Source organism: Linepithema humile, chromosome 4 (genome assembly GCF_040581485.1).
Source record: "Linepithema humile isolate Giens D197 chromosome 4, Lhum_UNIL_v1.0, whole genome shotgun sequence".
NCBI lineage: Eukaryota > Metazoa > Arthropoda > Insecta > Hymenoptera > Formicidae > Linepithema > Linepithema humile.
The window spans coordinates 25,753,095-25,769,905 of record NC_090131.1 but is presented as its reverse complement, the minus strand read 5'-3'; the positions used below and the strand labels follow the sequence as shown (position 1 = coordinate 25,769,905).

Sequence of the window (16,811 nt, the reverse complement as noted above, 5' to 3'; positions counted from 1 at the left end):
AATTACGCCGTCAGCGCGTCGATCGTACTAATTGTCGCGATTCAATCGTCCCATCCTAAACTATGTGGGCGAACCTCACACGTAAATCCTCAGTCCACATCGTTGAAAATTTCTTTGGTTGCGATGAATGAATGTCACACGACTGTTCGACATAATTAATAATCTCGGTTACGTCGAGTTTAATTTTTATCATGTTTTAAATTTACGACGGCTAGAAACGTCGAATTTTTTTATATTTAAAAAAAAATACAGTTAACCACCTATATAAAGAAATCGCTTCAACAATTTTCAACAAATTTGTACCTTAAATTATTATTTCATTGTATTTCTAAAGTATGAAAAATGTCATTATATTCATTATTTACACTTCTAATTTAAATTCCAATATATCAACGTATTCTCTCTTCTTCCAATTTCCGCTGGCCAAAGTTACAGGTACCATAATACATTTTATCGAAAAAAAACCGACAATAATTTTCTGCTAGCAAATCTGCTTTGATCCAATTACGAGTGACACAAAGAAGACAGGTGTCCATAGCAACCGCGAATTATTTTCGGCGACGCGGACGTCGGATGCCGATAATCTCGTTTGTCCCAGATTTGCTTCCGCGCTTTCTATTTCTGATGTATCACTTTTCCTTTCGCGAGAAAAAAAAAGAAAAAAAAACAGACGAAAAACGTACCGCGTTGCACCCGATGGATCGTGAAGATTTGAGATCCGCCGATTATAGACCGCAATAAATGTCGCGACGAAACATCGTAACCGTAATTGAATTAACGACAATCATAGTGTACGCACGTTTACTATCATCCGCACGATAAATATCATTTTTTTTCACATCTAACGATAAATCTTTCGATAAAGGGTATCAGGCTTGAATTTCTAGGTGTGTCAGTGGATGCGAATTCGCGGGTATAAAGGGTGGTTCGCGGGTGGGGGGGGAGGAGGATGAGTGAGTTTAGTGGTCGGAACAAGTGTATAAACATATTTCCCTCCTATTCGCATAAAAATGCCTGGTGGACGTTTAGAAAAAGATTTCGAGGCATCGAGTAGCTTCAGATCACACCGTGTGATTTGCATACTCCGTCGAGGGTGTGTCTGTGAGGGGCGGAAGGGGGAAGGCGAAGGAGCAGGAAAAGGAAGAGAGTAATGGGGAAGTAAGGGGGTGGTGATGTGAGGTGCTGGATAGTTAAAAAGTGACTTAGCGGACACAGGGCGAAGGAAGGTTTAAATTTACGTTTACACACAATCATAATTAGCTTGCATTTCGCTTTGCTGTTCAGCTTGTTATTTTTTTTTAACCCTAAGGAGACCTTAACGTTTACACTCAATAACTTGTTTTCCGCGTTTACGCGCGCTTTCTTTAAAGTTACATTATTCACGGTTTTTTTGCTTTAAATAGGGTAAATTTTAAGTTTAGTTCCAAAAAACACCGAGAGAGTAGCCTTGCTTATATGGTTTACTTTTTTTCGTAGGTATAATTTTTTTTGCGTTAATAAGGAATTTTTGCATTTTTAAAACACCGAACATACATGCCTTATACTTTATGTACAGCCTAGAGTCTTTCAGTCGTTACTTTTAAAGAGTCATGAGATGAGTGCGTGTGGATCATCCTTTTCTGCTTCTTGCTGCTGCTCTATCTTTTCTTTCCTTTTTTTTTTTTTATTTGTTCGCGTCGTTTTCCCGACTACGCTCGACTATGCGAGAAAAATAGGAAATCCTGGCCCGCACTACAGCACCGTTTTATTTTTCTTTTTATCGCCGTTTTCTCGCGTTCGTCTGGCCTCCGATCCTTCCTGCTCCGGCCTTCGTCTCCGTCGATTTCGTCTTGGTCCAACATCCTGTCTGTTATATTAACGGAATGACGAAATCGCTTTTTTTTTATCGCGATTCTATCCGCGGATCATTTACGAAACAGAATTTCTAATCGAGAGATGCGACGAGATATCTCGATGGTCGTGCACGTCATTATTAGAGAAATGAAAAGATTTCAATTTTCATTTTTTACAAGATTTTTAAAGATTTATCTATAAGGGTATGTTCCAAAAATCTATACAAATTCAAAATAGACTTATCTATAAATTTCAACAGAGCAATCTTTAACATATGTACATAGTAGCAAATGAAGAACTTTTGAATCTCTGTATCACATCGTGTCTATCCTAATCAACTTATCGTTTTAATTTTGCGTCAAACGAAGCGACGAATTTTGACTGAGCACCTTATCTCAACGTTTGCATAATTATCTCTTAGTATAACTACTAATTAATAAAAATTCAGACTTTCTTTGAGATTTTCAAGAATCTTGAAAATTTACCGTACTATCAAATATGTTCTCTATATCACAATCGCGCGGGCATAATTGAACGTGCACGACCGCGCGTGAATCCGCAGAAAACCGAATGAGAGAGACGTGTGGCCGCTCGAAACGTCGATTCGTCATTCGTTCGTTATTCATATCGTCGTTATTTCAAACCGGCGACGGACGATCGAGGCGCATCCTCAAAGTGTCCGCCCAAAATCCGTCACGACGAGTCTACTGGTTCACAATGAGTATGTCGCTCGCGGGAGCCGATGAGAAATAAAAACGGAGAGATTAAAACATTCCTAGTGAAAACTTCGAGTGAGTCTTTGCCCTCGCGAAGAAACGATACAACGCTCGCGCTGCTGCAACCGCAGCCTCTCTTTCTCTCTCTCGCTTCCACTCTTTCCCTCTACGCGGTAGAAAATTTGTATTCGTATCAAAAAGTGGGCGTCTCGCGCTTAAGAAAAACGTCTGCGCTTTCGGTACCTATCGGAGAAACCGAATCGAGAGCGGGCGCGCGTGTGTTGCAACAGTATCCCATTTTTTTTTCTCAACTTCCCGTTTCTCTTATCCGACGTTCTAATTTCGCGTTTGCATCTTTCTAGCTTTGTCTGGATTTGGACCACGATTTTATCCAACATCGCGATCCTCGTCGCTACGATTGCTAAGAATATAAGCTTATAAAAATGAAAACTTGGAATGTAAGAAAAATTTTTTCAAACTTTATAACAAGAGCTGAAAAATTTTTAAGATTACTTCAAATGCAAATTAATGCTTTTGTACACTTTTCATGTTTTTTTTTTTCTTTTTAATGTCAAACAATTTAAAATTTTTGACATTATTTAAAAAGTATTAAAACCTTTCATAATCGCATACTTCGTGTGTATTAAGAAGAAAAAAACTGTCTAGAAATAAAAAAAAAACCAACAGACGTGAATCTTAAACGTGTTGTTGCGCTGATCGTCCAGATAGAAACATCACTCGCGGCTTTGTAGGCAATGTTCAACGACGAAGATCGCTTTCCGGTATTTTCTACGTTCCTCCCATTTTGCCGTGTCTGACACGTCCGAAATATGGGACGCGTCCGCGTTGAACGCCGGCTTCGAAACAACCGACATTATAGAAATATTGTCGCCATGTGGAAAAACACCACCTACGCGCGCCAACAAAAGCCTTGGCTCGTTCTCGCTTCGCACACGTTCGTAATGACCAAAAATATATGTATATATAATATATTACTCCTTATATAATTTTTTTATGTTGCTTCTTACGAGTTAAGTAATGTTAATAGTAGGTAATAAGTTTTTTTTCTTTTTGCATTAAGTAGTTTTACACTTATAGAGGAAAAAATATGTTGTCGCGTCGGCATTTTTGTTCCATCGTTTGACCTTTCGTCGTCATCCACCGATTGGTAGTGGTATGCAGTAATTAATAATCGTAATAATAATCATCGAACGGCTAACGTTTCGCGTTGCGCGTGCCAGTATCACGATGTCGCGGACTTGATCACGGGATTTAACAGACTCGGGTGTAGCAACATTCCGAGTTTCCGCGTCTATTGTCTATACAAATAAACATTAATACTGCGCTGATGGATTTGCGCTAAAATCGGAGTTCGCGGTATGATTGACGTAGTTTCGATGGTACAGCGAAGATAAAATCACGATCAACGCCGTGCGACGACGCGTGTGACGACGCGCAACGCCTAAGTATCTCGTTATGTGTTCCCCGTTTTTGTATACTTGCGTATATGTAATTCGTATTGTGTATATTGTGTGTCGATCTGTATTTGTGTGTGTCGCTGTGTGTGAGAGAGAGAGTCTCGTGGAATGTCCGGCTTGTAGAAACGCTGTTAGAATGGATAGAGTGCATATGCTAAAGCGTGTCGCGTGTGAGCACTCGGCACGATGAACATATCGCGCGTGTCCTTTATCCTGTTTCGTCCTGTATTCTCCGCAATGTACTTTCGTCATGATCGAAAGGGTTTCCTGCGCGCGCGCGCCTGGATGCCGGGAGTTGGCCGGGCCGCGGCCAGCTGGACGCGGATTCGTTACGGCGGGTATGCGTTAACTGGCGGAATCGCAGTGGGTTTAATGGTTGGTTGTGCTAGCATCATGCGTTGCCACTTCTTTTCTTTTCAATTCTCCTGCACTAAGACTTGCCTCGCAACGTTCGAGAGTTCTCTTTTTTCCGATTGAAACGGAGAGGTCATGGGGGAGCAGGTGGGTTAGGTGGAATATTGTACTATCGCGTTGGCGACGTATCTGAGGATTCCCTTCGTCTTTGTGCTCCTTGCGAAACACCGCCGCGTCGAATTCGATCATTCGACGCGAGAAATCCCCTTCGATTCTTACATCGTCTCTTTGCACTGAAAATTTCGGGATTCTCAGAGACCGAGCGCGAAGGGAAGCCCCGTTCGCGGCGCGCAACAACGAGAGAAGGCGCACGGGATCGGTGTGTGCGGTGGTGTGAGAGATGGCGGAAAGATCTTGGGCGGGAATGTGGGCTTATTGTATACGGGTCTTTTTTTTCTTTACTGTACTCATAACTTTAGTGATAACTGATACTGACTTTCGTCTACTGCTCTACGGAGTCCTCCATGCTGAGCGCGGCGCCGCGCTGCTCCGCCGCCGGTTGCTGGCTGTTAGTCGGCTCGCCGGACCTGTTGCTCCCGGTGTTGTAGCCCCTCTGCAGCTGCACGACCAGCCCGCTCACGGCAGCGTACTCCTTTTGCTGTTGCTGCGGCTGAGTCTTCTGGCTCGAATGATCTACTATAAGCTTACTATCACAGGCACTTTTTTTGTCAGTTGATACGGCGTAGAGGTTGTGTATATCCGGGTAGTGGTTCAGCTGTGGTTGCTGTTGCTGCTGCTGCTGCGTTAAGCTCAGAGGCTGCTTTCGGTCGCGATCCTCTTGGCCACCGTTATGCACTTCGCGCTCTCTGCTGCTGCGATCGATCCTCGAGTCACGGGTGCTGTCTTCGTCCCTGCTACCCGCTCGGGAGATCGACAGAGGCGTCGGCGGTGATGTCAGCCGATCGCTGCCGTCATCCGTGCGACCCCTCTCCGACGGTGACGGGCTGAGATCGACCGTGGGCACGCGCTCCGGCCTTTCCGGCACCATCCTGCCCGCTGGTCCTCGATAACTCTCATCCTCGCTGCTGTCCTGCGCCATCCGCGGCAGCGGAGTTCTCCTCGAGTTTCTGCAGAGCTGGTCGATCAGCGTCTTGCTGCTCATCGTCTCCGGATGCTGCGACGACGATTGCTGCTGCTGCTGCTGCTGAGTCCTCGCCTCCGCTAACGCCCGCTGGTCCCTTGGAATGCCTGTCTCGAGGCTCGACCTGATCAGATTGTCCAGAAAACTACCGTTCGCCCCGGGCCCGTCGTATATGCTCTCCACCATGTCGCGCGGCGTTTTCACCATCGGCGTGCTTCGAGAGTTCGAGGTTCCGGCCGCGTCTGTTGTCCCGGATACGCCAACCCCGTCTCGGTCTCGCTGTTGCTGATGCTGCTGTACGATCGCTGCGTTTCGTTGTTGCTCCTGCAATCCGCGCATCCTCTGCGACGCAAAGTACTGCTCTGGCAAAATCGGCACATTCGGCGCGCCACCTATGAACGGGGAGGGCATGAAGGGCGTCGGGTTCCAGAAGTTGAAGGGCCCGAATGGCAGGTGGGGCATGCCCTCTATAAACGGGGGCATTTTTAGTCCGTTCGGACCGGGTATACCGCCCGGTGGTGTAAACGGCTTCTGCGGCTTCAACTGCGGTTTCTTGTCGACGCCGGTAGCGCTCGGTCGCATTGCCGCGGCTGCCGCCGCCGCCGTCGTCGCGGTCTCCTTCGATTTGTCGTCCGGTTGCTTCTGGTCCCTGTGAGAAAAAGAAAAAAAGCTCGTATTAGAATTCTTAATTCTTTATCATTTTTTTTTATTTTTCTAACAATCCGTAATGTGTGTTTTTAGAGTTAAAAAGAGAGAAAGTCCCAAAATTTTTTTACATATAAATAATACGTTTATCACAAAAATTAAAACGGAAATATATTATCAAAGATGAATCTATTTACCTCTTTCGCGGCCTCATGAGATGCCGCTCCTTGACTTTGTACTCAAGGGTGGAGTGCGGAACTCCGTAAAAGCTGCCAGCACGATGCACGCTCATCTCGCCGCGCTGGACTGCACGCACCGCCTCGACGAGACTATCCCTGTCATAATTTCTGTACTTGCCGCGCTTCGGCCTGGTGCCCTTGCCGCCGGTGCCCGGTTTCGGTTTGTTCGCGTCTTGCGCTTGTTGTTTGGATTGCTGCTGTTGCTGCTGCGATGCCGATTGCTGCTGTTGCTGCGGTTGCGGGGGTGTGTAACGGCCCCTCTTGAACGGACTCGGATCCGTCATCATGGCTTGCTGCGACGAAACGGCGCCGGCCGATTGGCAGCCCGGCATACCGGCCGCGCCCGGTGTCTGGCCTTCCTGGAACTTGACGCTGATGCTCTTGGCGATGACATCGCGGAAGTTGACGGCCACCGCTTTGCCCACCAGCGAGTTCGTGGGACTGCTGGTGCCGGAGAACGCTGGACTGGCTCGTTCCAGGAGGCCCGGACTCGAGGCGGCAGCCGCGAAGCTCTGGGCAAACGCGGCGGAAGTCGGCTCGCCGTTCTTGCTGGAACAGCCCGGCGTGCTGGCGGGCTTGTAGGACGGAATCTTCAGTATCGCTCTGCCTTGAGCACTGTCACTGGCCTCCTCCTCGATGTTGGGATTGAAGTCATCGTTCGTCATGGGCGCGCGCTGCTGTTGCTGCGACTGCGTCTGATGCGCGGCGAGAGGATGGTGCTGCTGATGGTGATGCGACTGGTGGTGCGGCTGCGATTGGTCTCCGTTCACATTCTTGTTCAGCCTCTTGTCCTCACTCATCAGCTTCCTTACCACATCTGGTATGCGATAGTCTCGCGTCTCTATGCCTACGAGTTTAGAAAATGTTATTCATTGTAATGTTTGTATAATAGAATAGTTACTGATAACTGCTAACGAATACTAAAATATTATATTACATTATATAATATTATATACGTATAAATTTCTTTAATGTATAAAAAATATAGATGCATATTAATCAAGATGAATGGAGCAAATAATCCAAAGAAAGATGTCGATGTAATTATAACTTCAACACATGCCTCATAATTGCCTCTGTAATATTTTATTTTTCCTCAAGCATTTGTCGCAATTGTAGATGCAGATTTAAGTTAAGCTTCAGCTAATTAAGTTGCAGCAGTTAAGTTACTACTTTTAAAGACAAAAAAATATCGACAAGCTACTGACTGGAGCCTGGCTTCTATCGATTCCAGAAGTCCTATCGCGACGTAATACACTTTTCGGCTTTCGTCTCTTCATGCAAATTGGCTGGTCAGTGAACAAAGTAAACAAGTGCCTGTCAGAAACGACCCAATTTTCGAATACTGACATAGTACAACTCCTTACTCAAAAAGGAGCTAATTTAATGCACGATATTTATTCCTCGCCCAATTCATAATACTAAATATAATAAATATAATTAAAGAACCATGATATAATTAGTGAAAGCAAGAACTAACAATAAGAGCCGAAAATTGCAATCTTTAGAGTAAAAAAGACATCAAATTTTAATCGGTAATTCGTACACCAATTTCGTAATGATATATAATTTCGATAATAACAGATAATTTATCATACCTAATGGTGCAACGCCAGCCAACATCTTCTGAATGTAAGGACCGATGTTCGCGTGTTCCAGTCCCGGCCATTCGGCCCCTGCCTCATGGCCCCGTTGCAGCAAGTTCCTGAGGGAATCGCCACCGGTTCCCTCGAGCGCGGAGAACCTCACGAGATCCTCCAACGAGAGCAGAGGCTTCAGCAGGGCCTTCTCAACTTCCTTTTCCTCTTCCGCACCGGATAGCTCTTTGTCGTCCACCTGTTAAAAACATCTTTTCTAGCGTTTTCTGCATACTCCTTGCTCGCGAAAGAGCATCTAAATTGCAGATTACGGTCAAGTTGTCCTCTCGAGGAAAGTAAAAGTAGAAGCTTTTACTCCGTCTCTCCATGGAGACGTGAATAGAAGCGGTGCTTTTCTTATCATCGATAGTCATTAAGCAACCGTTGTTGCTTGTAAATGACAACTTTTTGTTCGAGAGTGCTTCGTCGAGAGGTGTGTGTCTGGAATGTATGTGTATCTGTATCGTGTGTAGATTCAATTGTCCATGTAAATATATACAAAGTGTTTCCCGTAAAGTGACCGCATTGCATATTTTAAAAAAATATTAAAATAGAGAAAAACGCAGGAAACAGTGCTTTAGCTTTGAGAACAGGCGCTTTCGCGTAAAAAGAATCACGTGCAAGTTTTAATTATTTTGAGGATATTATTTTTAGAGATCTCGAAAACGACGCTATAAAACTTTTTCATGAGTTTTGACATAAAAGTTTTAATGTATTTTATTTAAAAAAAAGTTGCTCGTATAATTAAATATATAAATATGGGTCACTTTGCGCGAATCACCGAGTACATATGTCTCAATTAAATGTAAAATAGCCAAGCGCCATGCAGGAGAGCTGCTAATCAGTAGATCATATACTTGAAAAAAAAAGCAGCAAGTATTTTACGTCCTCAACGTTTTCAACAGGCACCCCTTATAATAATGATTGCGGCTATCTTTTCCTTGCAAGTTCCTGATAGAAGGAAAAGCGGGCAGAGTTCGCGAAGAGAAAAAAAACTTATCTTCGGCGTGCGTTTCGACGAGATACGCCGGAATTCAAGTGCAGAGATACCACTCGAGGCTCGTTTAAAGGCGCATGCATTGCACTAAAAGTGAAGCAACAGTCTTCTATGATGGTTGCTGTGTATATAAACGCGCGGTGTGCGATCGCACGAAATGCAGGCACGAAAAATGAGACTTTAACCGTTCTCGTGCATAGACCGTGCTTGCTAGCTCGACAAGTTGTACCGTAAAATAGCGTCTCTTAGTGTTCATGCTGAGGCGATGTTTAGTCGGCAGACAATTTTGAACAGCAACTATTACAACTAACAGACCGTGCAATGCAATTATAAATAAAAAAGAAAATGCAATATACGACGTGGTAAACGCAACTTAGGATATTATTTTACCAACTAAGAAAATACTATACGTTCGTATAATAATGCAGTAAACGCCCTGAAATTTTTTAATTTCTCACGATAGTATCTTTCGACCTTGTTTTCTTTTTTTTCTAACAAAAATGCCATTTCAAATTCTAAATAAAATTTTGATACAAATTTCATTTAATATTCGCGGAAAAATAATACTACACGAAGCTTTTCTAAATTAAATCGGAGATTCTTGTACTTCAACATGAATATTCTCAATTATCTAATTGCGATCGATTCCTGTGCTATAACACGCTAAGCAAAATTAATCGCAATCAAATCGAGAATCAAGGCAAAAGACACTATCAGGTGATGAGGATTAAATCGGGCCACCGTGTTTAATCTGCCGTAATCTTCGATCGCGCGACTGTTTCATGCATGACAGCGCGTTCGCACTGAAATTGCAATCCGCCTATTTCGGAACAACTATTTGATTGGACGTCTCTACGCAGAGGGTTGTAATGCGCGGCACATCGAGGATGCAGAGTGTCGAGGTCCAGAAGCGTACATTCACGACCATTAATTTTCGAGGCGCGGCCATAAGCGCCCGTAAGGGACGAAAGAAAGATCGAGCCCGGACAGATCCTCCTTTCGTCTCGACACGATCTTCCCAAAAACTTACCTCGAGTCTTGCAACCTCGCGGACACCAAGTTGCCGTGTGTTAAACTACAAATAGTGAGATAAAAAAAGTTAAACAGCCCATGCAAAAAAACACTGGACACTACTGAGCATCACGGCGACCGGTGCGGAGCCGCGTAGACCATCGTCCCTTTCCTCCAGCGTCATCGAACAAACGCACAGTTGCCGTCAACATTCTTTCGCACTAGGTCGATACCGTTGTCATTTTATTTCCGATTCATCCATAACGTAAGAAAACTTTAAACTTTAAACTTTTTCAAAAAAAAGAAAACGGAAATTTATCAACTCGTAAGAATTCTTTAACGGTTTGTGAAAGTGTTTAAGAGTATATAAAAAATGTAATTAAAAAAAAAAAAAAAAAAAAAGAAATGTATAAATAATAATTTAACAATCTTGTTCAAATTCATACATTAGCAAGTGCAGAGTTTAGCAAAAAATCTCACAACTATCGCAACTAATCTGTGACGAAACTATCGTAACCAATGTATAATAAATTGAATTTCAAATTGAACGATCGACCGAGTCCGAATTTTTGGCGACTACCGGGTGTCGTTTCGCGATACAAGACACGGTCGGTCCACGCAAAATCCGCGATCGCCGTGCCAGAGGTATGTTTTGGGGAAGTTTCATTCGTTCTTCCTAACCAAAACCACACTTAGATACAAATGGAATATGTATTCGCGAACTTTTTCCCGACAAGAATTCCTTCGTGCATCATTCGGTTTCCCACCCTGCCACGTTTCTCTGCATGGTAATCGGCCTGCTTTTTGCCGTGTATTTAAATAATAGAGAATTATTTCTTGCCCGCGGACTTAAAGTTTTAGTTAAAAGAAAATCGTGCGTGATCTCTCGAATGCCTGACAAAATTCTAATGTTGACAAATGATTTTAAATTGAATTAATCCATCTGTACACTTCTAAGATTTCAATGTATTTTGAACACTTTTACAACTGAAACATTTTGCGATCTAGAAACGTGTGCAAATATATTTATTTCTTAATATGTTAAATCAAAGGTCTGATTTACTTTTTCGATGATCATATTACTACGACAAACACAATATTCATTTTTATATTATATTTATAACTTATTGATTAGTATAGTCTACTTCGCACATAAATAAAAATAAAAAATCTACGTTAGATTGTCAGGCACTCACAGCGGATCCCCCGAAGATTACGGCGCCATCGACGTTCCGCGTTATTTGAAACGAGTCAACAGAGCAATTCCGAAATCACTTTGTCGCGCCATCGACTCGCTTCCGAATGAAAATCAACGGACATCAACAACGAAAATTACGGAGATAAGAGGATGGTGCGTCTTCGCGCGTCGCTTCAACTATCTCGGTAGACGAAAACGCCTCGTCACATCACTCCCTCACAAGATTTCCCCCGTCCCTGTCTATGCCAATTTGCATCCTCGGCTTTTCTATCCAACACGCGTGAAAGACTGACGAGACCTCGGCACGTGTCAATGGCACGTTTCCAACCCCCCGCTCTCTGCATCTCGCCTTCTCTCTTGCTCTCTCTCCTTTTTTTCTTTGTTTTGCGCCTCCCCCCTCTCTCTCTCTCTCTTGCTCTCTGTTCAGATCTCTAACTATCTTCCGTTTTCTGTCCCCAAAACCTACCTCGTCCACTTGCGGGGGCGGAGTGGTCGCGGAGGCGTTTTGGGTCGTATTTGGTGGTGTTGTAGTAGTAGTGGTGGTGGTGGTGGTGGTGATGGTGGTGGTGGTGGTGGCTGGGGCGCCGGGCTCGTGAGGGTGTGAATGGGTGCTAGTCAGGGACGCGTCCCTTTCGCGCTCCATCGCGAGCTTGTAGACCTTGTTGCGCAGGGTGCTACGCGGTATCCCGTAGATCACCGCCGCCCTCCGCGTGCCGAGCTTGCCGCTCTGGATGTCCCTGAGGGCGGCCTGCAGCTCCTCCTCGGTGTAAGTCCTCCTGCCGCCCCCGGCACCCACCACTGGAACACCACCGACGCCTGCCACAGCCGCCGCGGCCGCCGCCGCCGCGGCCGCAACGGGTCCGGTCATTCGCGGTTTCGCGCGGTAACACGAGCTGAAACAGCGTTAATCAACGTTATATCGAGGCCAACTGAATGGCATTTTTGCCTACAATTCTGGTGACTGGAAGCTGTCTCGAAAACGTAATTTCGGGACGGCGTGCATGGATAAAAATGCGCTCGGCTGTACGTTTGGCGAGTCAAGTTTCCAATATATCGCATCTCTCGTATACCTTCGCTGTACCGCAGATATTTATAAAGTATTGAGAGATGTCGTGTGGCAGAAACAAATCGTTGGAATTCACATCGCTTGTCAATTGCTTTTGTTAGGAAAACATATTTTTGTACCCCGCGGGTTTTCCGTTTCGCTGTCCATGATTTCTAAGACAGCTTCTATAAGTATCCGTCAATCATCATAACAGATCTCGTTTATTTGTCATATATACTAACGTCAAAGAATTAATTCTGGTTTCAAAATCCGCATGTGAACAGAAAGAAATGAACAAGACATTAAAAAACAACCACTACTCGAGAACATCGATATTACGAACAAAATAACTCGAAAATTGTTTTTTATCTACCTTGATAAAACGCAATACAATATTTCTCTAAAAGCTTTCATTTACATTTACTTTAAAATTATCGCGAAACAAACGGATACTAATTGAAACATAGCCTGCGTTGAATCTCGCCGCAAACATTGTCGTAAGCAGGTAACCAAGAGACCGTGGTTTAACAATTGGTCGGCCAATAGACGCGATCGATACTCGCTCAAACCGGACCGCATAACAAAGTCAGATTATCCATCGCTTCTCGCAATGCCAGCTCACGTGTGTTCGCGTCTCTTGGGCCAACTCGAGAGGTGATCCGTATTAAACGGCCACGTGGCCGTTCCGTCGGTCGCACGTGTTTGATGTCCACGGTAAATCACAAATCCGTATAACTTTGATCTTATAGCTCGAAGACATTGAATCGTGTAAATCGCGTCTTTTCAACGAACAATTTGAAAAATCTGTTAACTTAATAATCTCGCGCATTGCTACCTAATTAATTTACGGCCGAGAAAAATGTTATATATTCAAGCACTTCACGTCTCTTTAAATGCGTAATTTATTCATGTCAGATAAACAAGATTTACATCAAGATGAAAAACAACGCACATCATCGTCTTGATATTGCCGGAAGACATACATATATTAATAATTTTAATACTTGTTTGTCGAAATTTTTTTTGCCGCAATCATACACTTTTATGTCGCAATTCTGAACACGCTGTACATTACTAAAACATGTTTTATATTTACGAAACAATAATTTCGTCGAAACAAATTATTTCTAAAGCATCTATGACGTCTGTGTCTGTGACGTCAAACTTCTGCATTTAGTATTTTCTTTCTTACAAAAATAGATATTATTATACAGCATTTACTATTTTTCTTTATCAAAGCGCTTCCAGACTTAAAAAAAAAAAAGATAAAAATAAGATTTAACAGTTGTCTAATATTAAACTAATAAAACTATTTTTGTTTAGAGAGCATAATATATTTTAAACGCCAATATGTATAATAATGAATAATTCATTATTAAATTTCTTTATTAAAAAAATCTAAAATCTAAAAGTACTACCGGTAATCAAGAAATAATTTCTGGTACTATTTTTTGGAGTACAATTTAATAATTAATTTTCTTAATCCTTCTAATAATAATAAAATATGTTATTTCAGTCCGCGTTAAATAAGTAAAAAAAAAGAGTGAAAAATTTCGGCGCAAAGGCAATAATTTGTACTCGCATAAAAGAAAAACTCGATGTTAGCACGAAGGCGATGAGTATCGGACCGGTGTAATTTGTCACAGAGTGCAACGATAAGATTAGGCGTAAGAAATCATCGTGAGCTTTGTACCCCCCCTTCATCGTCCCACCCCCGCTTGCATATGCACCGAGGAGCCCTCTGGCAAGTTCGTCGACCTGCGCCGCTGTTGACGCTGATAAAAGTGCATTTCGTCCGACGTTGGTCTCCCGGATAGGTCCCGCTACGTCAGTCATCGACCGGCGCTGATTTATCTGCGATTTTTGTTTGTCGACTTGTCTGCGGTTTTACGCGACAATACGCGCTACGTCCGACGGCATGAAAAATTCGGTCGACGCACAGTCCATGCGCGTCTCAGATTCAACGTTCCTCGAGCAATGTCATATAATTTTAAAGAAAACGGTATACATTCGCTAAATAAAACGACGTGATAATGCATATTTAACCGCAGGAGATAAATATTTATCAGAGTTTATAAGAACAAAATATCTACTAGCAATAATGTATTCGTAAAATTATCGAAAGCACAATAAGAAATCTTTAGCGAAGTCGGCATCAATTAATGTTAAAACACATACAAGCATCTTCAATCAATCTGTTTACAAACAATGCCGGAAGACGTAGTTTCATGATCGAACTGGATGGTTCGGCAAATTCTCGCATAAATTACAAGCCACACGCAATCGCGAACCAGATAGTCGTAATCTTGTCCTTCACAGCGCTGGCTCTTTGGCAAACCTTCTCCAAAGCCTTCTACGAACCGGTTTTACTTCAATATCCCTGTCTGGTTTTATTGCGGCTCGCCTAGTTTTCAGTATTGAGAACACGCATGTGTGAACTGTACGTCCAATTTTGCTTGCGACATACCGCGGCAAAGGCACTCTTTACGTCCGATCGATTTGCGTCTCTTTTAAAGATCATAATTATCTCCAGAAACGACAATTTTTTGCATAATTAATTATTTAAATCGCGCTGATTCCGTTTTTTATGTATGTATTTATTGTTGCAATACAACTTTAAATCCGCTTCATTAGTTCCGCTCGGTCCAGTCATTAAATATCAACGCAAAAGCCGAGATATGCGTGCTCTAAATTAGGTTTTAATTTCGCCTCCGTTTCGTTCGCGGTCCTATCTTATCGCTAATTACGCCGTCGCGCATGCGTTAGCGCGAACTTCTCTCGGCTTTTTCTTTTCTTTCCCCCTTCAATCTTTTCTCCCTCCCGCGTCCCTCTTCGCTCGTTCGTACCCTATGCTATGCTCTCTCCTTCGTTCTTTATCATTCTCACTTCGAGTTCTGGTCTCTCTTCACACTCCTTGCAACGCGCCGCGACACACCGCGTCTTCGATATATCAGGAGGTGCAGATTACGGTGGACTAATTATAGACAATGATAAAAATTTGACGCGCAAAATGTTCCGTAGGGGAAAACAGCAAAAACACAGGGGCAATGTACGCCTTCGATGTTTCTGCACGATGATCTGACACTCTTCTGTTCGCACAATTCGCCCGGCGATCATTTTTCATAAATTACGCAACAAAAATAAAAGTTGACCACGACGTTCGCTAATTACCAGTAGTTGAAGGAATTTAACTTTTGGAAACACAAATTAAATTTATACTCTCGTCGATTATTAAAACGCGTACAACTTTCATGAATCTGATATACACTAATGTGATCAAAAAAATTAGACTTGAATAATTCACAAAAATTTAAAAAATCCAAGATTCTTTCAATATTCACCCGTTGTCAAATTTCTCTAGAAATTTTGTCACGAATCGTACGCGGAAGAGAATCGATATATAAATACAAAATTATCATAATTAATCCATCCGATAACTTTCTCATAATAGAAAGGCGGAATGAAATATGTGTAAAACTCTTCCTCCTTTATTGTCATTTATTCCGACGTGCGGATAAATTTACGAAATTTATTCTATCATGTTTTGTATTCGAGACCGCAACCGAGTTGCATCGATTCTGTGAAACGCACTGCTTAAATATTTATCGAGGTACGTACCGCAGACGTATAGCAGTTTAAAGCTCAAAGGGTTGAAAAGTTCAAGCAACTCGGTATTATTACGGTTTCGAGGGTACTGACTGTTTACCGCGATCGTACAACGAAATTTTTTCGTGCAGTTTAAAACTGTAGCGCGATACATTAAGCATTTATGGATGGGAACCATGCAATAAGCGACCCGTCGAACAACGTTTAATTGAAAGTCAGGATGTTCTTTTTACGTGAAGAAAATACTGTTGAAATTTTTTTACAAAAAACTTTTACAAACTTTTGAATGTCATATTTCACAAAGTAATTGCAATTTGCAGTAAATTATCAATTTTCAACATTCTTGATAATGATAAGTGCAATATTATTTGACATAAATTATGGAGCCACTTATTTTCTTATAATTAAATATTTATTCAAAATTAAAGCAATAAAATTCTTAAAATCGGAAAATAAATTATATTTGTCTACTAAATCCAATTAAATCTTTCCTAAATCCATTTTCGAAAAACCGCCACACACAATCTGCGGAGATGAAATGTGATAAATTATCATATTTTGAAATACAACATCTCTTTCCATTTACTGTAATATTGACAAGATTACTATACATGTGAATAAAATTGACACGCGATGACATGATTCAATATAACGAGCGAAATATGAGTTTCTTGCAAGCAGATGACTTATCAGTCGGCGAGTTAGCAGTCACCTTTTCAAGCTACTGTAGTATAAATACAAATTGACGGTTCGTGGACGTAGCGTCGGATATCTAATGCGACGTTGTTTGTCCCGATGTGCACAAGTTCTTTTCAAGCTATTGGAATTATCGTCATTTCACCGTACGCTTGATAGCCCAGAATCGCGAGAAAAATATCGCAACCGCGCGGAAAATTGAGAGTCCATTCACG

At 42.5% G+C, this 16,811-nt stretch overlaps 1 protein-coding gene across 7 annotated transcripts in view; it reads right to left on the bottom strand.

Annotated features, from left to right (window-relative positions):
* Positions 1–1,642: 1,642 nt before the first annotated feature.
* The window catches only part of LOC105672552 (mushroom body large-type Kenyon cell-specific protein 1-like), a 169,165-nt gene continuing 153,996 nt past the window's right edge, over positions 1,643–16,811 (bottom strand). For 6 of the 7 annotated variants that reach the window (XM_067353919.1, XM_012367572.2, XM_012367571.2 and 3 more), the window contains 4 exons: positions 11,716–12,142; positions 8,005–8,242; positions 6,365–7,253; positions 1,643–6,171 (listed from right to left, as the gene is read on the bottom strand). In XM_067353919.1, the coding sequence (XP_067210020.1) occupies positions 4,884–6,171; positions 6,365–7,253; positions 8,005–8,242; positions 11,716–12,142 (2,842 nt within the window). In that variant the 3' untranslated portion in view covers positions 1,643–4,883. The remainder of the gene's footprint in view (positions 6,172–6,364; positions 7,254–8,004; positions 8,243–11,715; positions 12,143–16,811) is intronic. The other variant, XM_067353921.1, reaches the window with a different exon arrangement.